The sequence below is a fragment of the Somniosus microcephalus genome, chromosome 11 (genome assembly GCF_052327205.1).
Source record: "Somniosus microcephalus isolate GS21.2 chromosome 11, FLI_Smic_1.0, whole genome shotgun sequence".
Classification (NCBI taxonomy): domain Eukaryota; kingdom Metazoa; phylum Chordata; class Chondrichthyes; order Squaliformes; family Somniosidae; genus Somniosus; species Somniosus microcephalus.
Window position 1 is genome coordinate 90,269,442 of NC_140997.1, and position 27,142 is coordinate 90,296,583.

A 27,142-nucleotide genomic window follows, 5' to 3' on the forward strand; every position below is an offset into this window, starting at 1 on the left:
CAAAGTCGTTCTGGATCCGGTTTGATGACACCATTGCCCACCCAGTAGCCAAGGATGTTGACTGATGGTACTGATTTCACGGATTTGGACTCATTTAAGGTTAAGTTGCGATGACGGAGAACGTCAAGAAATTTCTGGAGGTTGGCATCGTGCTCCTTCTGGTCATGACCAGCAATGGTGATATTATCCAGATATGGAAAAGTGTCCGTTAAGTTCTCCTGTTTCACTAGGCTGTCCATTGCCCGTTGAAAGAAGGCCACCCCATTGGTGACCCCAAATGGAAGGCGACAAAACTGGTAAAGCCGACTGTTGGCCTCAAAGGCCGTATACTTCTTGTCAGAGTCCTTTAACGGTACTTGATGATATGCGCTCTAAGTCAAAAGTTGAAAATACCCTGTAGTTGGCAAGGTTATTGACCATGTCATCGATGAGTGGTAGTGGGTAGGCATCCGGTCGGTGTACTGGTTAATAGTTTGCGAGTAATCGATGCAAAGATGTTTCTTGTGTGCCTTCAGAGGATTTTTAACAACGACGACTTGAGCCCGCCAGGAAGATGAACATGGCTCAATGATACCATCCGCTAGAAGGCGAGAGATTTCTGCCTCGATAAAGGATAGATCATCTTAACTGAAACGTCGTGATTTAGTGACTATGGGCTTACATCAGGGGGAAAGATTGGCAAACAAGGAGGGCTCGTCGAGCGAAGCCGCCGAAAGCGCACAAAACGGTACTTTGGAAATAGTAAGCTCCGGCTTTGACCCTCCAAACTCGAAAGTGAGTCTTTTGTGTTGCTTCTGGAAATCTTGTCCCAGGAGCACATCACTGCATAGATTTTTGAGCACCCCAAGCTGGGTGGAAAAATAAGTGCGGCCATTGAGAATAAGGTCGACAAGACAAAAGTTGGTGGTCAGTGTCGTCAGAGCCATTGCAATTTCCTTGTCTGAGGGGTAAATACGCAGTTTTAACTTACTGACAGCCTGCTCACTAATGAAGTTGTCAGAGCTACTTGAGTCGATTAGTGCACTCAAAATGTGTCCATTTACCGAAACCTTCGTGGCTGCCTGGGACAGGCTTTGGGGAAAAACAGCTGTGATGGGAGGAGGAGCAGTTTTATAGATGACAGCTGTAACATTAGTAGTGGCTCTTGGGGAAGGAGCAGTTTTATAGATGGCAGCTGTAACCCTAGGAGAGGCTTTTGACTGACATACTTTAGAAAAGTGGCCTTTCTTACTGCAATGATTGCAGGTTGCACTACGAGCAGGACAAAATTTCCTATAGTGAAATGCACCTCCACAGAAGAAACACTTCTTTTTAGATTGCCTAGATGCCGCTAGGGTAGGGTCGTCATCAGCTAGGATAGAGTCGGCATCAGTGAGGGTTTCCGCCTGAGGCTTATCGGAGGAGTCACTAAGAGTGATAGCAGCAGTCCGTGCACGTGGTAAAAGATAGGCATCTGCATTTTTTTTGCTAAGTCCAGAGAATATGCCTGGTCATAGGCAGCTTGTAACTCAAGGGTTTTATTCTCCAACAGGCGCTGGCGAATGAAGGGAGACGCAATTCCATTAATAAAAGAATCACAAATTAATTCCTCCTGGTACTGCTCAGCTGAGACAGCTTTGAGATTAGTCTTTGCTGAGCCTGCGAAGCTTTTGAAGGAATTCGTCAAGTGATACCCCGGGTTGTTGTCGAGTTGTGGTCAGTAAGTGCCGAGCAAAAATTTTGTTTGGGGCCTTAACGTATAGTTGCTGCAGTATTTGGATAGCGGAGTCATAGTCTACACAGTCTTCGATATAGTCAAACACATAAGGAGATACATAATTGGCAAGCATTTGTAACTCATCAGGAACATTCTCACCACAAGCCCTGAGGAAGTTGCTGAAGGTACGATACCAGTGTTTCCATACCTTAGCAGTTGTAGGTGAATTTGGGTCCAGGTCAAGACGGGCGGGTCTGAGTAGTTTCTCCATGATGGATTGATTACTACGTCTGGTTCCCTTCTACCGTTTGAGTCGTAGCCATCTGTTCCCAAAATCACACAGGGCGTGGAGCAAGTTCCAGTTGATTAAATTGACGTAAGAAAACTACTAGGCACTTGGTCTAAGCGTTAAACAAAGCTTTAATCAACTGTTTTACAACATGGAGGTCTAGTTGTGTCCTTCACTAGTTCCTGTTAAGAATGTCCTACGCAAGCTGGGCCCGTGCCCGAGTATTTTAAATCTCTCTGGACAGCGCCACCCGCAGGCCGCTCAGTTGATTTATGTCAGTAACCATTCTATGATTCTATTCTATAATGGGCAGGTGCTCTAATCGGCAGGATGTGACTAGTGGCATCCCACAACTATTCACTGCATTTATTAACGACTTAGATGATGGGATAGAGAGCAACATGCGTGCTGATGACACACAGATTATAAGCATTGTAAGCAGTGTAGATAGAAGCATAAAATTACAAAGAGATATTAATAGATTAAAAGAATGGGCAAAACTGTGGCAAATGGATTTCAATATAGGCAAGTGTGAGGTAATCTACTTTGGACCTAAACAGGATAGGTCAGCGTACTTTCTAAATGGTGAAAAGCTAGAAGCAGTGGAGGTCCAAAGAGATTTAGGAGTCCATGTACATAGATCATTAAAATGTCATGGATGGGTACAAATAATAACCAAAAAGGCTAATGGAATGTTGGCTTTAATATCTAGAGGACTAGAATACGAAGGGGTAGAAGTTATGCTGCAGCTATACAAAGCCCTAGTTAAGACCACATCAGGAGTACTGTGAGCAGTTCTGGGCACCACATCATAGGAAGGATATATTGGCCGTGGAGGGAGTTCAGCGTAGATTTACTAGAATAATCTGGACTCCAAGGGTTAAATTATGAGGAGAGATTACACAAGCTAGGGTTGTATTCCCTGGAATTTAGAAAATGAAGGGGTGATTTGATCGAAGTTTTCAAGATATTAAGGGGGCAAAATTCTGTTGCATTGCGCCACGCGTTAGCACCCTAAGGGGGCACGTACGGAGCGCAAAGCAACTAGCGCATGGTCCCGCTAACGCCTCCCGCGGAATTCAGCGTGAGGTTAGCGGTGGCGGTAGCCACTCCGGCGATGATGTCATCGCCGTGCGCAGCACCCCAGCTGCAAACTTCAGTTGCGCCCCCTGACGTACTGCCGGACGCTATGTCCGACAGGGTCGGGTGGGGGGGGGGGGGGTGTGGTGCGCCGATATTTAAAGGGGAGGTGCTAGGTGACCTTTTTTTTGCTGGCCGCCTGCCAGCACCTGCCCCCTTTGCCCTCCTCTCCTCCTTTGCCGGGGTGCCGGTCGCAATCGGGCGATCTTTTCCTGGCACTCCGCTCCCCGGTGGCCCAGCTGGGCCCCGGTTTGCGATGCGCAAGGCTCCTCCCCTTTAATAAGAGGAGGAAGGCCCACAGTAGCACGGTACAACGTGCTGGCGCTCGTGGCGCTGCGGCACGTGACGCCGTGATATTGAGCTGGAGCGCCCCAAGGAGAGGGAGTGCTTCCAGTAGTGCCCTGCCTCCTGCTTGGGGCACTACCACTCAATTTTGGGGGCGAGGGCGGTAACTTTTTCGGGTTGCTAAGAGTAGCGCCCCAGCGAAGTTAGCACCCTAAAGGAGGTGCGACCCAATTTTCCCCCCTAAAGATATTATGGGGAACTGATAGGGTGGATAGGCCGACACTCCAGTGCAGTACTGAGGGAGTGCTGCACTGTTGGAGGTGCTGTCTTTCAGGTGAGATGTTAAACTGAGTCTGGACGTAAAAGATCGCATGGCACTATTTCTTAGAAGAGCAGAGTTCTCCCTGCTGTCCGAGCCAATATTTATCCCTCAATCGACATCAATAAAACAGATTATCTGGTCATAATCACATTGCTGTTTGTGGGAGCTTGCTGTGCGCAAATTGGCTGCCGCGTTTTCTGCATTACAACAGTGACTACACTTCAAAAGTGCTTAATTGGCTATAAAGTGCTTTGGGACGTCCAGTGGTCTTGAAAGGTGCTATATAAATGCAAGTCTTTCTTTTTTTCTTTATACAGAGAAACTATTTCCACTGGTTGGGGAATCTAGGACTAGGGGACATAGCCTAAAAATTAGAGCCAGACCTTTCAGGAGTGAAGTTAGGAAACACTTCTACACGCAAAGGGTGGTAGAAGTTTGGATCTCTCTTTCACAAACAGCAGTTGATGCTGAGTCAATTGCTAATTTTAAATCCGAGATTGATAGATTTCTATTAATCAAAGGTATTAAGAGATATGGGGCAACGGTGGGTATATGGAGTTCGGTCACAGATCAACCATGATCTCACTGAATGGCAGAACAGGCTCGAGGAGCGAAATGACCTGCTCCTGTTCCTATGACTCGAGAACCATACCCTCAAGTTTGGGTAGGCAACTTGTAAAGTGGAGGCATAAACCCATCTTCAGAGTCTCCCACGCGGAGAGCAGATACCTTCCAGTGAATGAGTCAGTCAAGCACTGAGTTTACAGCAAACATCACAAAATGAGCAACAATAGAATAATTCAATTAAAACATTTGAAGAAAAATAAAGAGTATGGAGAAAATCAGGGAAATGGAAACAGATAGCTTGATGCAGAGATAAAACAGGTACGAATGGCCTCTATCTGTACCAAAATTTCTATAATTCTAATTGAAAACTATCAGCATACTGGAAAGAAGATAGCTGCATTCATAAATGCGCTGAGCTGTGTAAATTATGTTTCTCACTGCACAGGTAGTAAACAGACACCCACTGCGGACAGAGAAATCCTCCAATTCTGCATTTTATGATATCCACTTCGGAGGGAAAATCCAGCAGGACCCACGGACCACTGTGCTCGAATGCCTGATATGCACTCAGCGGTAAATCTCTACACTGGGACCATGAATTCTTAGAATTTACTACTAGAAGACATGCATCACTAATTTAAAAATAAATATCAATGTACACTGCATTATGAGCCAAAAGGAGAAACTGTAATCACAGATTGAACAAAAGGTGGCTGCAAAAATTTCACGTTATTGTATTTCTAGCTCCAGTTTCTGTATTAAGTACACAACTTCTACTCACAGAACCTAGCAAAGTATAGCAAATTAGTGAAGAAATTTGATATTTTGAAACATTCTTGCACCACAGTTAAAAATGTGATTTGAAAGTTTTATTAATGTTTTTCTCTGAATTATTGGTAAGTGAATGAAGTGTAGTGACAAAAAGGTTATTCGCTGAACTGAACTGACCTACAGACAACAAAGGGGTTTGGCAGTGCTTAACGGTATATACTTCAATGCAAGGAGTCTAGTGACTAAGGCAGATGAGCTGAGGGCACAGATAGACATGTGAAAGTATGATATCATAGCTATTTCTGAAACATGGCTGAAAGAAGGGCAGGAAAGGCAGCTCAACATTCCTGTTTACAGGGTTTTCAGACGAGATAGTGGGGGATAAAAAAGGAGGGAAGGTCGCAATATTGGTTAAAGAAACAATTACAGCTGTGAGGAGGGATGATATGTTAGAAGGATCATCAAATAAAGCCATATGGGTTGAACTGAAGAAAAAGGGGCAATTACACTACTGGGAGTGTACTATAGACCCCTAAATAGTCAGAGGGAGATAGATGAGCAAAGATGTAGGCAAATTTCTGAGAACTACAAAAACAACAGGGCAGTAGTAGTAGGGGATTTCAACTACCCTAATACTAACCAGGATAGAATCAGTGTAAAAGGTATAGAGGGCACAGAATTCTTAAAATGCATTCAGAACTTTCTTTAGTCAGTACGTAGCAAGCCCAACAAGAGAGGGGGCAGTTCTGGACCTAGTTTTAGGCAATGAAGCTGGGCAGGTGTAAGGGATATCAGTGGCAGAGCATTTTGGTGGTAGTGATCATAATTCAGTTAGATTTAGCACAGTTATGGAAAAGGACAACGATAGATCAGGAGTAAAAGTGCTCAATTGGGGAAAGGCCAATTTTACTAAGCGGAGATGTGAATTAGCAACAGTAGACTGGAAACAGCTACTTGAAGGTAAATCAGTGTCAGAGCAGTGGGAGGCATTCAAGGAGGAGATAGTGAGTGTTCAGAGCAAATATGTTCCCATAAAGAAAAAGGGTGAGACTCCCAAATCTAGAGCCCCATGGATGTCAAGGGGCATGCAGGGTAGGATAAAGCAAAAAAGGGAAGCTTGTGTCAGACACCGAGAGTTCAATACTGCAGAAAGCTTAGAGGAGTACAGAAAGTGCAGGGGTGAAATTATAAAGGAAATTAGGAAAGCAAAGAGAGGGCATGAAAAAATATTGGCAAGTAAAATCCAAAGATGTTTCATAAATACATAAAGAGCAAGAGAATAACTAAAAAAGAGCAGGGCCTATTACAGACCAAAAAGGGAGCTTGTGTGTGGAGGTGGAAGACATGGGTAAGGTTCTTAATGAATACTTTGCGTCTGTCTTCACAAAAGAGAGGGACGATGCAGACATTGTAGCTAAGGAGGAGGAGTGTGAAATATTAGGTGAGATAAGCATAGTGAGGGAGAGGAAGTATTAAAGGGTTTAGCATCTTTGAAAGAAGATAAATCGCCAGGCCTGGATGAAATGTACCCCAGGCTGTTAAGAGAAGCGAGGGAGGAAATAGCGGAGGCTCTGACCATAATTTTTCAATCCTCTCTGGCTACAGGTGTGGTGCCGGAGGACTGGAGGACTGCCAGCATTGTACTGTTGTTTAAAAAGGGAGAAAGGGATAGATCGAGTAATTACAGGCCAGTCAGCCTAACCTCGGCGGTGGGCAAATTGTTGAAAAAAATTCTGAGGGACAGTATTAATCGTTATTTAGAAAGGCATGGATTAATCAAGGACAGTCAGCATGGATTTGTTAAGGGAAGGTCATGTCTGACTAACTTGATTGGATTTTCTGAGGAGATAACAAGGAGGGTTGATGAGGGTAGTGCATTTGATGTCGTCTACATGGATTTTAGCAAGGCTGTTGACAAGGTCCCACATGGCAGACTGATCAGAAAAGTAAAAGCCCATGGGATCCAAGGGAAAGTGGCAAGTTGGATCCAAAATTGGCTCAGTGGCAGGAATCAAAGGGTAATGGTCGACAGATGTTTTTGTGACTGGAAAGCTGTTTCCAGTGGGATTCTGCAGGGCTCAGTACTAAGTCCCTTGCTTTTTGTGGTATACAATGATTTAGACTTCAATGTAGGGGCCATGATTAAGAAGTTTGCAGATGATATAAAAATTGGCTGTGTGGTTGATCGTGAGAAAGAAAGCTGTAGACTGCAGGAAAAAGACTTCCATTTACATAGCGCCTTTCACGACCACCAGACGTCCCAAAGCACTTTACAGCCAATGAAGCACTTTCTGAAGTGTAGTCACTGTTGTTATGTAGGAAGATAGCCATGGACTGGTCAGGTGGGCAGAAAAGTGGCAAATGGAATTCAATCTGGAGAAGTGTGAGGTAATGCATTTGGTGAGGACTAACAAGGCAAGGGAATACACAATAAATGATAGGATACTGAGAAGTGTAGAGGAACAGAGGGACCTTGGAGTGCATGTCCACAGATCCCTGAAGGTAGGACAGGTAGATAAGATGGTTAAGAAGGCATACGGGATACTTTCCTTTATTAGCCGAGGCATAGAAGATAAGAGCTGGGAGGTTAAGCTAGAACTGTATAAAACACTAGTTAGGCCACAGCTAGAGTACTGTGTACAGTTCTGGTCACCACATTACAGGAAAGATGTGATTGCACTGGAGAGGGTACAGAGGAGATTTATTAGGATGTTGCCAGGACTGGAGAATTTTAGCTATGAGGAAAGATTGGATAGGCTGGGGTTATTTTCTTTGGAACAGAGGAGGCTGAGGGGAGACTTGATTGAGGTGTATAAAATTATGAGGAGCCTAGATAGAGTGGATAGGAAGACCCTATTTCCCTTAGCAGAGAGGTCAATAACCAGGGGGGCAGAGATTTAAAGTAATTGGTAGAAGGATTCGAGGGGAGTTGAGGAGAACTTTTTTCACCCAGAGGGTGGTGGAGGTCTGGAACTCACTGCCTGAAAGGGTGGTAGAGCCAGAAACCCTCATCACGTTTAAAAAGTACTTGGATATGCACTTGAAGTGTCGTAACCTACAGGGCTACGGATCAAGAGCTGGAAAGTGGGATTTGGCCGGATAGCTCTTTTTCAGCCGGCACAGACAAGATGGGGGTAATTTTCTCCATGGGATGCTTTTGGAGGCGAGACTCCTACTTGTTGGGTTTCAGTCCCGCCTCCATCAGCCTCTGGCCAACCAGCGGGATTTTCCCGATTGATCTTGTTAAGCCCGCCCAGCGGGTTTAGCAGGCCAATTAGGGCGAAGCTGGTTGCAGAGCACATCAACGTATGACGTGTCATCTGTCAAGAAATTTTGAAAGAAGAAATGTCATCGTTTGACAGCTCTGTGAAGCTGTCAAACACTGACATTCTGTGTAGTTTGATGAGCCCTTGTGTTCAGAACTCATCAAACCTTTCTACTTTGCAGAAATCAGATGACTGTTGCATCGGAGGATGCAGCAGCCAGTCTCTGATCTCTACAATGGACATGTCAGGGACTCCGGCTCCACAGCAGCTGAAGGCTGCAGGAAGAAACAAAGGTAAGTTAACATTTTCTAACACTTTACACTCACCTCACATGCTTACCACTCCACACTTGCACCATCACTCACCTCTACAGCGCACTTTCAGACCCCTCTGACCCACTGCTCGCCTCCCACACCCTAGCGGGGTTCCCCCAGGTTGGGAAGCCTGCATTTCAGGGCACAAAATGGGGATAATCCTATTTTTAATAGGCTTTAATCCCTTCCCGCCTCCAAGGAGACGGGACCCGGTGCAGGACGGCTTCCCGCCTACTGGCAAGAGGGCACCGATGTGGGTTGGGCACCCGCCCCCAAATTCTGCTATTTTCCCGGCAGACCCGCTTCCATGGGGCTGAGAAAATCGCCCCCGATGGGTCGAATGGCCTCCTTCTGTGCCATAAATTTCTATATCAGAACAGTTGCCTAGGAACATGCGCTGGTGGAACACATTCCCAATGACTTCGCAGAGTGGTCAATTCTGCAGTTATGTCTTGTGGTGCATCAAAAGCCCTTGATTAGGTTACACTCCTAGCCAACTGCAGCTTTAAATTTAGCAACGCAGGATCCAATTTTAACACACTGCTTGTGCCAAATCAAGACTCTGAAGCCCATGACATACCCTTCTCTTTCCTACACATTTAAAAAAAATGAAAACTAGCATTGGAATGAAAAATGTCTTCAGAAATGATTGCACTGCAGTTATATCATTCTTTGACTCAGTGTCAATTTTTGTTAGTGAATCGTTTTGGGACATTTTACTACGTTAGAGACTCTATATAAATGCAAGCTGTTGTTGTTAACTGTCCACCTTCCCAGAATCAACAGAAACGGTATGGGCTACATCAGGAAGTAGATATTTTTCATATCCCCACTGTTTACCCATAGCTCACAAGAACATTTTCCTCATCCTACTAGAAAAACCTAAGTAAATGACCGAGACATGGGGTGAGTCATACCACCAAGGTTGAAACTAGTAACAAAATATACGGTAAATCAGGAAGTAGTGACTGAGTGACACCATGTTTTAAAACCTGAAATTGCAGGAGAAAGGGAAGACTGAGAGGTAAGGAGATCTACAGTTCGTGAGATCCTGATAAAGAATGAATTAGAGAAGAGACAGTGTAATGAATCTTGGTTTTAACATAGTATGGTTGTAAGAGCAGCAAGAACATGTATAACAGCATACTATGAGTGTAAACGACACAGGAAGTAAAGTTTAAATGAACAATAACCATACTTGTGTCGATAGAGGAGAAAGGCTGCAACAGAAAGGCTAGCGGACTGTACAGACAAGAAGCTATTTATTGTATTCTCTCCAGGAGAGTGAGGCTACATTTACACTACAACCATGTCAGTGCAAAGTCTTGGAATGGGGCTTGAGCATGCAGCTTTGTTGACACTCAATCTGACAACCCTGTACTCCCCCGAACCTTTCTTTCCCTTATTAGATAATGGGAAACCAGTTTGATGGTTTTTTTTGTCTATGAGGAGATCAGAGGGTAGAGCCGAAGACCACAGTAATGAGCAGATCTTCCACAGATGTAGCCCAGGTGCTAGCTGGGGGCACTGAGAGTATTGGAGAAAATATACTGGCAAGTCACATACATCCTATGGCCTAATTCACACTCAGGAAACGGGGACAGAGCTCCAGGCAATAACTGTCTGGGTGCAGACAAGAAAAGATTAGTGTTAAACTTGGCCATAAGTACTTAGTACCAACTTTTTGACTGATGCAGAATGTTGAGGTGCAGCAGAGGCTCTTGTATTCCCTAAAGTATATATAGATGCCTGGCTTAAGCACGAGCAACCTTTGAGACACGTATTATCTCGTTGAGGATTGATAGCTCAAGTAAATATTTCTGATGTCGTACCAGTTTATCTTCAGCATGAAGTAGGTCATTCTCATCAAGTTCACTGGCCTTCAAGGATTTAGCTGCACAAAGACTTCAAAATAATTACATAGAATATACAGCACAGAAACAAGCCATTCGGCCCAATCAATCTGTGCTGGTGTTTATACTCCACGAGTCTCCTCCCATTCCATCTACCTCATCTCAGCCTTTCAGCATATCCTTCTATTCCCTTTTCTCTCATGTACTCATCTAGTTTCCTTTTGAAAGCATCAAAGCTATTTGCCTCAACCACTTCCTATGGTAGCAAGTTCGACATACTAACCACTCTCTGAGTAAAGAAATTACTCATTTCCCTATTGGATTTATTAGTAACTACAGGAAACTTTCAATTTACCGGCACCTAAATAACCGGAAATCTCGGTTAACCAGCAAAATTCAGGAGTAGGTTCATACTTCATATTACTTGCCTTCCTCCATCTGTTGCTGTGCAAGGGTGTGGCTGCAGCTGTTGCTAAGCTAGAGGTGCTTGTAACTTGTGGCCATTGTTCTGAACCTGTTGCTAAGCAACAGGGTTTGTTGCTTTATACGGAGCTCTCAGCTTTCGTATCTTTTACTATAGCGCTCGGTGATCTGGAATTTTTGATGAACCGGCACCACGTCGGTCCCGTCGGTGCCGGATAAAAAAAAGTTTCCTGTATCTTGTATTTACAAGTGGAAACATTCTCTCTACATCTACCCTGTTCAGCCGATTCATAATTTCATAAGGTCACCTCTAAGTCTTCTCTTTTCTAAAGAAAAAAGCCCCAACCTGTTCAATTTTTCCCAATAGCTGTAATCTCTCAGTTCTGGTACCATCCTTGTAAATCTTTTTTGCATTTTCTCCAGTGCTTCGATGTCCTTTTTATAGTATGGAGGCCAGAATGTGCACAGTGCTCCAGCGGCCTGACCAGGGTCCTATACAAGTTTCACATAACTTCACTACTTTTGAATTCTATACCCCTAAAAATAAATCCCAGTGCTTTACCATTTTTAATTGCTTTGCTGACCTACAATGCTGCTTTTAATGATTTGTTCACCTGTATCCCTAAATCCCTTTCTACCCCATTCAGTTTCTTATTTGCTAAGGTGTAGGTGATGTTTCTGTTTTTCCTAACAAAGTGCATCACCTCACATGTATCTATGTTAAAGTGTATTTGCCACTTAACCGCCCAGTCTGCAAGTATTCTAATGTCTTCTTGCATTATGTTGCATTCTTCCTCAGTGTTCACTATACCCCGCAGTTTGGTATCATCTGCAAAATTTGATATTGAGCTTCTTATTCCCGAGTCCAAGTCATTAATGTAAATTATGAACAACAGTGGTCCAGGCACTGATCCTTGTGGAACACCGCTTTCTACCTTCCTCCAATCTGAATAACAACTCTTTATCCCTACTCTCTGCTTTCTATTATTAGCCAATTTGCTATCCATTTAACTATTTGTACCCCGACTCCACATGCCCTAACCTTTGTCATGAGCCTACTAGTTGGTACCTTATCAAAGGCCTTTTGAAAATCTATGTATATGGCATCTACTACATTACCATTGTCTACTCTTTCTGTTACCTCTTCAAGGAATTCTATCAGGCTAGTTAAGAATGACTTAGCCTTTCTGAATCCATGCTATTTTTTATTATATTTTCTGTCTCTACTCTTCTATCACTTATTTTAGTATAGATTCCATTTCACTGGCCTTAAGCTGACTGGTCTATAGTTACCAGGTTTTATTCTAATTCCCAACAGATTATAGGGACCCAAGATACTTATACCGTAGACAGACCCAGAATTGAAGACAACAGGAGACAGCCACGTTGCTAAGAGAGGCAAGAAAATGATGTCAACATCTTGGTTTTGGCAGGTTACTTTCTTCATGCTGCCCCATAGGGGGGTGGGGATGCAATATTCAGTTTACACATTCAATTTTCTTTTTAAGTTTTAAGACAAAAGTTTAAGAATCTGTGTTACTTTTATTTTGTGAGTCATTATAATGCAGATGGAGCAGTCCCTTTATAAGCTCAGTCAGCAAATTGGTTTGAGAAGTTTGTGGGAAGTGCTGCAAATAGAACAGCCTGGATGTCTTGGCATGGGCTGAAGTATTCTGGAGCGATTACTTATAGCATATGATTACTGTGTGAGTCAGTGATATTTTTTTTAAATGTCAGAGTGGCTTAATAGAAAAGTGTAGAGTGGCAACACAGGAGGTGCAAGTCAGTATTTCAAAATAATTTTAAAAGTTGGCAAACTTTTCTTGGTGGCTAAAGAAAAAAAATGAATCAAGGAATAAATTATGTAAAAATGTACTTGAATTTCTCCCAAAATATTTCACAGACTTCTAGTCTATCTTACTTTGATTTGAAACTGGGCATGCATGGCCACATCAGGGAAACTGAACCCCACGTGAATGAACAGTCACACAGTTCATGCAACATACCAGCCCAAGATTATTAAATATATACAGACATTAACTCAATTCTCATGTTGATTTAATATCAGTTACTCCAATTCATGCAGAAGACACTTTAAAATCGAATTACAATTTTGTGAAACTGTTTAAATAAGCAAGTGGTCCTGACAGGGTCACTCCCCAAATGGTCACTTGTTCAAAGCTCAACAATTTTAGACGGAGGCGAGATAATTCATTCATCTTATATAACATTGTAATGAACACTTTTGGCAGACCATTCATGTTTTTTTCATGTGTTTTAACACAAGTGCGCTGTGTGAATATGAAATACTAGTACTGTTCTCCCATTACCACTGAACACTGATAAGTCAAATTTCATTTTTATTGCATGGATTCTAGGATTTTTACCAGTGTCTTGGTGATCGAATTCCATGAGTTCATCAATTTTTCTGTGGAAACCGTAAACTAATGGCTCTGCCTACAACACATCACAGGCTTTTTCTCACCCTACTGTATACCCTATTCTACATTACTGGAAACAACTTTTATAACTCGTCCAAGGAATGAACACTGAAAATAACAGTGGAGCAAATATGGTTTCAGGGGAACTCCAGTGGTCAGAAATGCACCAGCCCGTTGATCCCGGCTGGCCGATAACACGCAAGACCATTGATTTACAGAAAAATGGACAGAATCTCAGAATTCAATCCCAACACACATAACAAGCCCCAAATCCATTGGCGTAAACACAGATGGAATTCGATCCCAAATCCCATGGAATAAAAACCGAATTTGCTTCATTCAGGCCGGAATAAGTGAAACTAACCGGCCTGAGCCGCCAGTGTCCCCCGGGCCCAGTGTACCTGTCGCTCGGGGTGACTCCAGGTGTCATTGCCGCTGTGCTCTGCCCACCCCTGGGGAGCTGCTGCTCTCCCCCCGTGCCGGTACTGCTGCGGCTCCTCGGAACCCGACAGCGACGCCTGAGTGTCGGACTCGGAGCCGGACGCGGGCACATGCCCCCAGGAAGCCGCTCCCTTGGCGGCGACCGGCTCGGTGCCCAGCACCGCTCCTAGCCTCTCCAGCGACTTCTCGATGTCTTCCAGGGTCAGCTCCATGTAGCGGGCGACCGGCTGGGGCAAGGAAGAGATGGGCTCGGGGCTCCGCTCCTTGGCTTTGGCCGAGCTCTCGGACTTGTCGTCGGACTTCTTCAACGACAGGAGGGCGATCACGATAGCTATGACGGTCAGGCACAGAGATACCAGCCACACCTCGTCCATGCCTGCGCTGGGGTGCGGCGAGCGGCCGCCTGCAGCTCCGTGTCTCCGACCCTTCCCAGGCCGAAGCTCAGCCCGCGCTCCCGGCACGCGCTCGCCTCTCGCTCACCCCGCCCCGTCCTTGCTAACCCCACCCACGGGGTTGAGCTGCCAGCCAATCGCACACGAAAAACCACAGCCTGGGGGTTCCGCCCATGGCCAATCACGTCCTACCCCATGCTCTCCGCCAATCGCACGCCCGTTAACTCGAAGGACGCAACCAACCGAACGGCTGGAAAGGCAAATCAGTTAGCGGGGCGCTGGCCAATGACGTCGCTTGTTTCAAGCGCCCCGCTTCCCCCCACTCGGCTAACGGAAGGTCTCGCGAGCCGCTGGAACGCCGCGGATTCAAATGTTGCGCAGCCGCTGTTTCTCACCACGGCCTGCTTTCCCGCCGATGGAAGCCTGAGCGGGGCTGGCGTGTGGTTTGGATTGCGTCTGGTCATCACACCAGACTACCAATGTAAATATTATTTAGAAATACGATATTTATAAATCTTTCTTCATACATTTAGCAACCCCCACACAGCACTGCGGTGCCTTCCCCGCCCCCACGGGACCACATGCTACTGGGGAAAGCTCCTTCCTCACAGGGCACCTTTTGAGCCGACAGATATCCCTGTTCCTACGTGGCATGACAGCCGGCGGTGTCTCTGAATCTCATTCCCTTTTCGCAGCATTATTCGACGTTCCTACACGAGTTTCCCCAAAAGTTTGTTTCGCTTGGAGTTTTTCTCTAGCTCCTCCATAAATTCAGGGTTTCAGCACAGCTTCTTAATCATCGTCGATCTAGTCAATTATTGTCGCCAAACAGAACACAAGAAAAACATTCTGATATGGCCACCTACCCTACAGGTTCAAGGAGCAACAACTAGCCTTTATATAGCAGCTCTAACACCGGTGACTCCAACACCTGGATGTCCCGGGATCAGGAATTCAAAGGTCGCAGACTTGAACCTTTGGGGGATTTGCTTGTAACTTTCCTGTTACAGACTACACATAATAATGAATAACTACATTTGGAATTTACCATAATATAGTTAGAAAAACAGCTTCATAATTGCGGTTTCTAGACTTTGTTCGGCTGCATTTACCTTCTGACAGGAACATTTTCTCAAAAGATGGAACCAGAACTTAGAGTCCTGGGTTACAGCAACATATTGAACCATGGGGCAGTATGACATAATACGTGAGGAAATCGCCACCTGGCTAACTAATGGGTTACTCTGAGTATCTCCTCCACCAGACTGTAAAGGCATAAAATTTGAGCTGTCACTGTGCCAAGGAGGTGACCTCAATAAATGCTTGCATACTATATAAGGAGACACATTTGAAGCCACTGCCATACAAGCTTTCAGGCACAAGTTGTTCATGAGTTGATGGACACATTTGTGACTGATGAGACCTACATACCAGTAGCAAAGAGGCAGAGGTTGCCAGCAGACTCTCACAGCCTTGCCAGATTAGTGGAACGTCATTTTGTGCAGCAACAAGAACGTACACAAGATAAATATGGATGAGGAAGCCCATTCGGCCCATCTTAGCTAATCTGTCCAGAGAGATCCTACAGTCTCCCCTTCACAGCATCCACTCACAACATTCTGAACCGATTTCAAGGTTTTTGCTTAACTGAAACACTACCTGAAGTATTGTGTACAGTTTTGGTCTCCTTACCTAAGGAAGGATATACTTGCCATAGAGGGAGTGCAACGAAGGTTCACCAGACTGATTCCTGGGATGGGGGGATTGTCATAAGAAGAGATTGAGTAGACTAGGCCTATATTCTCTGGAGTTCAGAAGAGTAAGAGTTGATCTCATTGAAACATACAAAATTCTTACAGGGCTTGACAAGGTAGATGCAGGGAGGATGTTTCCCCTGGCTGGGGAGTCTAGAACCAGGGGTCACACAGTCTCAGAATAAGGGGTCGGCCATTCAGGACTGAGATGAGAAATGTCTTCACTTAGAGGGTGGTGAATCTTTGGAATTCTCTACCCCAGAGGGCTGTGCAGGCTCAGTCATTGAATATATTCAAGACAGAGATCGATAGATTTTTGGATATTAAGGGAATCAAGGGATATGGGGATAGTGCAGGAAAGTGGAGATGAGGTAGAAGATTAGCCATGATCTTATTGAATGGCGAAGCAGGCTTGAGGGGCTGAATGGCCTACTCCTGCTCCTATTTCTTATGTTCTTATGAAGTATTTGTTATAAATCTCATCATTCATCGAGAAACTACTCATGAAATAACGCTGGACGGCCAGCTGGTGGTGCCGTCCAAGGAGTATAAATACTCGGGCATGGGCCCAGCTTTCCAGGGACATTTTGTAAGACAAGGAACTAGTGAAGTACAACTAGACCTCCATGTTCTGAAACAAGTTGATTAAAGACTTGCTTTATGCTCAAACCAAGTGCGTAGTGAGTTTTATTACGTCAATTTGATCAACTTGATGTCGACTCCACGCTTTGGGTGATTTCGGGAAAAGTCAGCTATGACTCGAACCGTAGAAGGGAACTCAGACAAGTAATCGATCCATCATGGAGAAACTACTCAGACCCACCCGTCTCGACCTGGACCCGAATTCACTTACAGCTGCTAAGGTATGGAAACACTGGTATCGTACTTTCAGCAACTTCCTCAGGGTGTGTGGTGAGAATGTTCCTGATAAATTAGAGATACTTGCTAATTATTTTTCCCCTCGTGTTTGATTATATCGAAGGCTGTGTAGACTATGACACCGCTATCCAAATACTACAGCAGCTATATGTCAAGACCACAAATGAAATTTTTGCTCGGCATCTACTGGCCACAACTCGACAACAACCTGGGGAATCACTTGACGAATTCCTTCAGAAACTTCTCAGGCTCAGCAAGGATTGTAATCTTAAAGCTGTTACAGCTGAGCAGTACCAGGAGGAGTTAATTCGTGATTCCTTTATTAATGGGATTGCGTCTCCCTTCATACGTCAGCGTCTGTTGGAGAATAAAACCCTCAAGTTACAGGTTGCCTATGACCAGGCATGTTCTCTGGATTTAGCAAAGAGGAATGCAGATACCTATCTTTCACCATGTGCATGGGCTGCTGCTATCACTTTTAGTGACCCCTTCAGTAGGCCTCGGGCAGAAGCCCTCATGGATGATGACTCCAACCTGGCTGATGACAACCCTACCCTAGAAACCTACACTGATGATGACCCTGCCCTAGCGGCATCCTAGCAATCTGGAAGGAACTGTTTCTTCTGTGGAGGTGCGTTCCATTATAGGAAATATTGTCCTGCTCGTAACGCAACCTGCAATCATTGCAGCAAGAAAGGTCACTTTTCTAAGGTATGCCAGTCAAGAGCTGCTGTTAGTAAGAAAGGCCACTTTTCTAAGGTATACCGGTTGAAAGCTCCTGTTAGTTTTGCAGCTACTATCTATAAAACTGCCCCTCCCCCAAGAGCCACTACTAAGGTTACAGCTGCAATCTATAAAACTGCTCCTCCCCCAAGAACCACTACTAAGGTTACAGCTGTCAAGGGTAAAACTGCCCCTCCTCCCATCACAGCTGTTTTTCCCCAAAGTCTGTCCCATGCAGCCACAAAGGTTTCGGTAAATGGACACATTTTGAGTGCACTAATCGACTCATTCAGCTCTGACAGCTTCATTAGTGAGCGGCTGTCAGTAAGTTGAAACAGGGAAATTGCAATGGCTCTGACGACACTGACCACCAGTTCTTCCGGCTTTTGTCTTGTCGACCTTATTCTCAATGGCCGCACTTATTTCTCCAACCGGCTCGGGGTGCTCAAGAACCTATGCAGTGATGTGCTCCTGGGACAGGATTTCCAGAAACAACACAAAAGACTCACTTTTGAGTTTGGAGGGTCAAAGCCGGAGCTTACTATTTCCAAGGTACCGTTTTGTGCGCTTTCGGCGGCTTCGCTCGACGAGCCCTCCTGGTTTGCCAATCTTTCCCCCCGATGTAAGCCCATAGTCACTAAATCACGACATTTCAGCCAAGATGATCGATCCTTTATCGAGGCAGAAATCTCTCGCCTTCTAGCTGACGGTATCATTGAGCCATGTTCATCTTCCTGGCGGGCTCAAGTCGTCGTCGTTAAAAATCCTCTGAAGCAACACAAGAAACGTCTTTGCATCGATTACTTGCAAACTATTAACCGGTATACTGACCTGGACGCCTACCCACTACCACGCATCGATGACATGGCCAATAACCTTGCTAACTACAAGGTATTTTCAACTTTTGATTTAAAGAGCGCATATCATCAAGTACCGTTAAAGGACTCTGACAAAAAGTATACGGCCTTTGAGGCCAATGGTTGGTTTTACCAGTTTTGTCGCCTTCCATTTGGGGTCACCAATGGGGTGGCCATCTTTCAATGGGCAATGGATAGCCTAGTCAAACAGGAGAACTTAAGGGACACTTTTCCATATCTGGATAATATCACCATTGCTGGTCATGACCAGAAGGAGCATGATGCCAACCTCCAGAAATTTTTTGACGTTCTCCATCTTCGCAACTTAACCTTAAATGAGTCCAAATCTGTGAAATCAGTACAATCAGTCAACATCCTTGGCTACTGGGTGGGCAACGGTGTCATCAAACCGGATCCGGAGTGACTTCGTCCACTTCAGGAGCTCCCTCCCCCTACGAATCTCGGCTCTCTTCGTCGGGCACTTGGCATGTTCGCCTATTATGCGAAATGGATACCCCACTTCTCCGACAAGATCCAGCCCCTGCTTCACGCAAAGTCATTTCCATTGGAGGCAATGGCTATTTCAGCTTTCAACCTCCTCAAGCGACAACTGGAAAAAGCCACGCTTCATTCCATTGATGAAAATCTTCCTTTCGTGGTCAAGTGCGATGCATCGGATGTGGCGATCTCTACTACCTTGAATCAAGGCGGTCGACCCGTTGCATTTCTGTCCAGAACTTTGCAGGGTAGCGAGCTCCATTATCCTCCTGTTGAGAAGGAGGCTACGGCCATCATCGAAGCGGTACGTAAATGGAGTCATTTTCTCGCTCGACGCCATTTCACACTTCAGCGCTCCATGGCCTTTATGCTGGATAACCGGAAATGCACTAAGATCAAGAATAACAAAATACAACTCTGGAGGATGGAATTGGCCACCTTTGGATACACCATACATTATCGACCCGGCAAAGAGAATGTGGCCCCGGATACTCTTACGCGGGCATTCTGCTCTTCTATGTCAACTTCGACTCTGGCGGATCTTCATACTGACTTATGCCATCCTGGCGTTACCCGTATGTTGCACTTCGTGCGATCTAAAAATCTCCCATTTTCTATGGAAGATGTGAAAAGAACATGCTCCTCCTGTAGAATTTGTGTGGAATTAAAACCGCAATTCTTCTGTCCATCGGATGGCTTGCTCATACACGCTATGTAGCCTATGCAGCGACTCAGCATTGACTTTAAAGGGCCATTGCCTTCCTCAACGTGAAACACCTACTTACTGACTATGGTGGATGAATATTCGCGCTTTCCCTTTCTTTCCCCTGTCCCAATATGCTTACTTCCACAGTGATCTAATGCCTTGATCAAGTCTTTTCCCTTTGCGGTACAGCTAATTTCATCCACTCTAATTGGGGTCCCTCCTTCATGTCAAGCGAACTCAAAAGTTATCTCTCCCAACGGGGAATCGCCACATGTAAAACGACACCGTACCATCCCATCAGTAACGGACAGGTTGAGAGATACAATGCTATCATTTGGAACGCTGTTCATCTTGCGCTGAGGTAACGCAACCTACCAGACCAGCAGTGGGAATCTATGCCCCCTGACGTGTTGCATTCCATCAGGTCTCTCCTTTCTACGTCTACCAATGTCACACCTCACGAGCGATTCTTCAGCTTCCAGCGTCGCTCCACCCATGGGACGTCTCTACCGTCATGGTTGGCAGCTCCTGGCCCCGTGCTGCTCCGAAGAGTCGTCCGATCATCTAAAAACGATCCTCTCGTCGACGAGGTAGAACTCATGGACGTCAACCCTACGTACGCCCACGTGCGGTACCCTGATGGCCGGGAGTCCACCGTTTCGCTCCGGGACCTGGCTCCCTGTCCGGCCGGTTCCACGAACCCAACCGATAGAGGGACCCACGGGGATGATGCCGACACTCTGCGCTCCCCCGAAGATGACGCCCTACCTGGGACATCAAAAGATCTGCCAGCTGCCCCACCGGATCCACTCGGGGAGCTGAGTGCTCCCCGTGGGATGGCCACTCGAGGCCAGGACGCCGGTCAATCCCCGGCTATCCAACAGGATGAAGCCAGTTCTGCGCCTGTGAGGACCCGCATCCGGAGTCACGATCTCCCCAGCCTCCCTCGGGTCGATCAGAGCAACATGGGCCCTGTCGATCCACCAGTACGGATCAAGCAACCCAGGGACCAAGACACGGTCTGGGGAGACGTGCCTTCTAGCCATTAACAAAAATCTAAAAGATTGCGGCTATTCGTGATCCGCCTAATCCGTTAAGAGGAAGTCGTTGGACTTCCAAATCTTTTAGGCAGGAAAAATGTTATAAATCTCATCATTCATCAAGGAACTACTCATGAAATAACGCTGGATGGCCAACTGGTGGCGCTGTCCAAGGAGTATAAATACTCGGGTGTGGGCCCAGCTTTCCAGGGACATTTTGAAAGACAAGGTACTAGTGAAGTACAACTAGACCTCCATGTTCTGAAACAAGTTGGTTAAAGCCTTGCTTTATGCTCAAACCAAGTGCGTAGTGAGTTTTATTACGTCAGTCCTTTCCACATGTTGACCACTCCATAGCATTACAGAGGATATACAGCACAGAAGCCATTCGGCCCAGCCACTCCATGCCGGCGTTTATGCTCCACTCGAGCCTCCTCCCGTCTTTCCTCATCTAACTATCAGCATAACCCTCTATTCCCTTCTCCCTCATATGCTTATTTAACCGCCCCTTAAATGCATCTATACTATTCGCTTTAACCACTCCCCGTGGTAGCCAGTTCCACATTCTCACCACTCTCTGGGTAAAGAAGTTTCTTCTGAATTCTCCATTTGATTTCTTGGTGACTATTTTATATTGATGGCCTCTAGCTTTGCTCTTCCCCACATGTGGAGACATTCTCTGTGTCTACTCGATCAAAATCTTTCATAATTTTAAAGACCTCTATTAGGTCACCTCTCGGCCTTCTCTTTTCAAGAGAAAAGAGACCCAGCCTGTTCATCCTTTCCTGATAGGTAAACCCTTGCATTTCTGGTATCATCCTTGTAAATCTTTTCTGCACCCACTCCAGTGCCTCTATATCCTTTCTATAATATGGCGACCAGAATTGTACGCAGTACTCCAAGTGTGGTCTAACCAAGGTTCGATACAAGTTTAGCATAACTTCCCTACTTTTCAATTCTATCCCTCCAGAAATAAACCCTAGTGCTTGGTGTCATAAATCTCATCATCGAGAAACTATGAAATAACACTGGACGGCCAGCTGATGGCGCTGCCCAAGGAGTATAAATACTCGGGCGTTGACCCCAGCTTTCCAGGGACATTTTGTAGAGACAAGGAGCTAGTGGACACAACTAGACTTCCATGTTCTGAAATAAGTTGATTAAAGCCTTGCTTTATGCTCAAACCAAGTGCGTAGTGAGTTTTATTATGTCACTTGGTTTGCTTTTTTATGGCCTTGTTAACCTGTGTCGATACTTTTAGTGATTTGTGTATTTGTACTCCAAGATCCTTTTGCTCCTCTACCCCATTTAGATTCGTATTTTCCAAGTAATATGTGACTTCCCTATTTTTCTTACCAAAATGGAGTACCTCACATTTATCTGTGTTGTATTTCATTTGCCAATTATATGCCCATTCTGCAAGTTTATTAATGTCTTCTTGTAATTTGTTACAGTCCTCCTCAGTATTGACTATCCCCCCCAATTTGGTGTCGTCCGTAAATTTAGAAATTGTGTTTTTGATTCCAAAGTCTAAATTGTTAATCTAAATTAACGGTGGCATAGTGGTTAGCACTGTTGCCTCACAGCGCCAGGGACCCGGGTTCGAATCCGGCCTCGGGCGACTGTCTGTGTGGAGTTTGCACATTCTCCCCGTGTTTGCGTGGGTTTCCTCCGGGTGCTCCGGTTTCCTCCCACAGTCCAAAGATGTGCGGGTTAGGTTGATTGGCTATGATAAATTGACCCTTAGTGTTAGTGGGATTAAATACGTGGTGTTAGTGGGATATGTGTTGGTGTAGGGGTTACGGGGATCGGGTGGGATATGTGTCGGTGCAGGCTCGATGGGCCGAAATGGCCTCTATCTGCACTGTGGGGTTTCTGTGATTCTGTGATTCTGTGAAATTGTGAACAACAGCGGTCCCAGCACTGATCCTTGTGGAACACCACTTCCCACCTTCCACCACTGTGAATAGCTACCCTTTACCCCTACTCTCTGCTTTCTGTCCTGAAGCCAGCTAACGATCCATTCTGCTGCTTGTCGCCTGACTTCGCATTCTCTGGCCTTACAACCGATGTTAAGCTAACTGGTCTATAGTTCCCTGGACATGTTCTATCTCCCTTCTTAAATATAGGTATTACGTTAGCTATCCTCTGGCACTACACCTTTTTCTAATGAATTACTAAATATGTGTAGTAATGCCTCTGCTATCTCTTCCCTAGAATCTTTTAAAATGCGTGGATGTAATCCAGGAGTTTAATCCTCTTTGAGTTTCATTAGTTTATTTAATATATCTCCTCATTTTATTTTAAATGCGTTTATCTCAGTACTAATCTCATCATCTGTCATCATCTCCACCTGTTCTATCTCCCTGGTAAATACTGAAGTAAAGTAATTATTTAATATCTCTGCCATCTCTCTATCGCTGCCTGTGGTATTATCCTGTCCATCCCTTAATGGCCTTATTCCCATCCCAACCTTCTTTTTTTTATTGATGTGCCTGTAAAATATTTTACTATTTTGTTTTACGTTCCTTGATAATTTACTTTCATAGTTCCTCTTTGCCTTCCTAATTGTTTTTTGACTTCTCTCTTAATCTCTTTGTATTCTCTCTCATCATGTTCTCCCCTGCTGTCCATGTACTTAATGTATGTCTCTTTCCTTACCCTCATTTTTTCCCTTATGGCTTTATTCATCCACGATGTCTCATTAGTGTTTAACTTGATCTTGTTTTTTAGCGGAATATACTTTTCCTGGACTCTGTTGAACACAGTTTTAAACGTTTCCCATTGCTGTTCTACATCACCGTATGCCAATATTGTTGTCCAATTTATTTTCCCAAGTTCTATTCTCAGCCCCTCAAAATCAGCTTTTCTCCAATCCATTATCCTGGTCTTTGACATGCTCATGTCTTTCTCAATTATTATCTTAAGGTGTATTATATTATGGGCACTATTGCCTAGATGTTCCCCTACCTTTACTTTTCTTATCTGCTCTGGTTCATTCCCCATTACTGGATCCAATAACGAATCCTTCCTTGTTGGACTTTTTACATATTGGTTAGGAAGCAGTCCTGTACACATTGTAGGATCCCTTATCCCCTTTACCTACCTGTGTGTCAGCTGTGGCTCAGTTGGTAGCACACTTGCCTCTAAGTCTGAAAGTTGTGGGTTCATAGTCCCACTCCAGGGACTTGAGCACATAAAGCTAGGTTGACACTCCAGTGCAGTGCTGAGGGAGTGCTGCATTAGTTGGAGGTGCTGTCTTTCAGATGAGACGTTAAACTGAGGTCTCAGGTGGACGTAAAAGATCCCATGGCACTTTCACGGGTTTCCTGCTGTGCCTAGACCTCGTCAGTGAAGCTGAGGTGGGAGGTCAGTGGCTGTTGAATCAGCTGATGAGTTGGCAGCTTCAAATGTCAACTCAAAGCTCCCAGCTGATTCAAATATCTTCCTTTAAGCACTAGCATCTTTAAACTGCATTTCCACTACAGATTCAGGATGTTGCAAGTCTTTACACAAGTTTTCATACAGTCTGACCTCATTACCTCTCCCACCATTGACAGATCGCTTCTATCATCTCTACTTCACCTGCCATCTATTCCATCAGCATGGGTGCACTTTATACTTTCTCACCTTGGTCCTCAGAATCTGACCACGATCAGCACCAACCTCTGACACTGCACAGGACAGAGGGTATCAACACCCAACCACATTGCTGCCGGGGATGGCCTCACCATGGCCACATTTACTTCACTTGACGCTGCACGCCTTGGCTGCCACATGATGCGGCAAGTTCACACCAACAACATAAAGCATCCTACAATGCCCAAGCCATTCCTTTTACACTCATCAGCATTGCGGGGGTCATGGTACCGTTATGTCTCACCATTCACTGCAACTTACTAAGCCACTTCCAAAGGTGCACACAAATCTGTCCAAGAAAGCAAAGTGTTGAAAATAAAGATTTCAATGTTCGACAGCACATTAACAGAAACTTCACATGAACATTGGCTAAAACACACAAGTGCCTTCCCTTGTATGTTAGTTGGTATGATTGGACTAGGGTGAGGGTGCGTGTGAGGGGTGACTAGTGAGATGGGGAAGTGATAATGTAGATAGAGAGGGTGGTGTGAGTAAGGATGTGCAGGAGTAGGGTAGGGAAGTGGAGATGTGATGAGTGGCACAGCAGGATGAGGTTGAATGTAGCTTTGCAGTAACATTTCGTGATCTACTGAGATCATTGAAAGGTTTGTGCCACTGCAGCCTGGTCCTCCTGATGACATCCCTGCTTGTGCCCTTCTGTGCAATGTGAAACCAGGCTGCATTGGTCTCCTAGAGAAATCTCTTCCGCCCATTGGAAAGGAAGAGAACCTCCCTGCGTGCTGTGACTCCCTCCATAAGCATATGGGAGAGCCTGGGTGCAGTCGTGCACCTTTGTGCAGTGCTTGTCAGTGTTTGCAGCATGTCAATGCTGTAGAACACTGACAGCACAAATGTCAAAGTAAATTTGCGCATGGTCCCTTTATGGAAACCGGCTGATGTCGCGGACGCCATCAGACTGCTTCCTTCAGTTGGCCGGGAAACTCGCTGGGTGGGCTTAACAAGCCCAATCAGGGGAAAGTCATGTCGGAAGCCACCGACATCGCCCGCCTCGGTAGGGAAAATTGCGGCCATAGTATCCAGCTCAATGACTCTGAGCCGGAGTGACTGAAGGCAGAGACATTTCCTGCAGATGTGGGAATCTGGGACAGTTTCACTGTCCACAAACTCCCACATACTACAGTCCTGACACATTGCCTGCCCTGCCATCTCTAGACAATTTTATTTATTTGCTTATTTAATTAAAGTTTTTAATCAACTGATTATTTATAGTTATATTAATTAATTAGTTTATATAGTTAAGTTAATATTTAATAATGTAATATTTATAGTTCCGTAGCTCTTAGTTATATAAATACAAGTTTATTGTATAAACAATATAAATACAAGTTGTTGGTGTTGTTGTTGTTTGTTAATGATTAAAAACTGTAATTCGCACCAACCAATCACCTGCCTGCTGTGCTGTGACATCACTCCTGGTTTTTTTTTTTTTTTTTAATCACCGCTCAGGTCCGCTGTGTCCTGGGCCTTCTCCTCTCCCGCTCTTTATGACTCCCTATCTTGTATTTTCCCAACTTTGCCCCATTTTCAGGCACAATTCCAGAGTGTGGGGAATACTGATCACTGCCTATTTTTTCCATCATCATTTCCGGCCAGTGCTTGAAGTGCTAATCCTAAAACAAATGGGTGTATTTAAATGAGGGTGGCAATGACATAGTGACCTCATACATGTACATCTTGCCCCAATAAATAGGTGTCCAGCATTGCTAAGGAAGGAAAAAGCAGAAGGCAATTTAAAGGGTCCAGCAACTTTTATAATAGGATGCATAAAAAGTTTTTTATTTTGCTTTCTCTGCTACTGACAACTGGTTCACCATGTACTTTTGTGCTTCTGCTTTGGCAAAGAAGCCACAATAGGTTTTCCAGTGGGAATACTCCTTTATCTGTACTTTTTGAGAAAAAAGAGCAACAGAGGGAGTACAGGCTTGTCAGCAGGCGCAGGGCTCCTACTCACCAGAACCCCACTCCAGAATGTACAGACCAAGATGCACCTACCTTCAGTTGACCCAGGAGCAGCCGTTGCACAGCTTGTGCTTCACAAGAGAAACCATCACCAAGTTATGCTGCGTGCAACATGAACTGCAGTCCTCTTTCACCGCAGCCATCACAATGCCAGTGACTGTGATGGTCGCAACTGCCTTGAACTCTTATGCTTCTAGGCTGCCACTGGAGATATCAGTAACAGGACCCATCAGCTGTGCACAGATGTATAACATAAGTGACAGATTCATTGCTCACGAGAGCGAGCCCGTTCATCACTTTCCCCAAGGACAACAAGCAACACCACATGGTACTGCAATTTTGCAGAGTACCTAGGTTTGCCAAGATCCAAGCAGTCATAGAATGCATCCAAGTGGCCAGGATTTCAAAGGTTGCAGACTTGAACCTTTGGGGGATTTGTTTGTAATCTTCCTGTTACAGACTACACTATTAATTATGAATAATCAATAACTACATTTGGAATTTAACAGAATCCATGTCAACAGTCAAATGTCCAGCTCATTTGTGACCAAAACCACACCATACAAGTGAATGTTTACATTTCTGGCAGCCACCACAGTGCTTTCATTTGAAGGTAGTCCACCAGCCCCTGCAGTCGTTGACCCAGAAAGGCAAGCATTTGGGAAAATCAAGGCTACCATCTACAGCCTTGCCTAACGACACCAGTGTGCATTCCCAGGACACCAGCTGAGCACCACTATAACCAGGTCCACTCTTCCACCACAGTCATCATATAGCACACATGCAATTCTGAAGGCGTATCTCAGGTGCCTGGATCGGTCTGGAAGTTCTCTGCAATATAGCCCAGGTGGAGCCTCAAGGACTCT

The 27,142-nt window shown here is 45.1% G+C and overlaps 1 protein-coding gene across 11 annotated transcripts in view; it reads right to left on the reverse strand.

Moving 5' to 3' along the window:
* LOC147110722 (uncharacterized) overlaps window positions 1-26,475 on the reverse strand; it is a 72,769-nt gene extending 46,294 nt beyond the window's left edge. For 2 of the 11 annotated variants that reach the window (XM_086000961.1, XM_086000960.1), the window contains exon 1: window positions 13,769-14,301. In XM_086000961.1, the coding sequence (XP_085857087.1) occupies window positions 13,769-14,182 (414 nt within the window). In that variant the 5' untranslated portion in view covers window positions 14,183-14,301. Of the gene's footprint in view, window positions 1-13,731; window positions 14,303-14,595; window positions 14,680-15,312; window positions 15,413-25,703; window positions 25,928-26,309 lie in introns of those variants that run through there. The other 9 variants (XM_086000963.1, XR_015079975.1, XM_086000964.1 and 6 more) reach the window with 9 other exon arrangements.
* Between the last annotated feature and the right edge of the window lie 667 nt (window positions 26,476-27,142).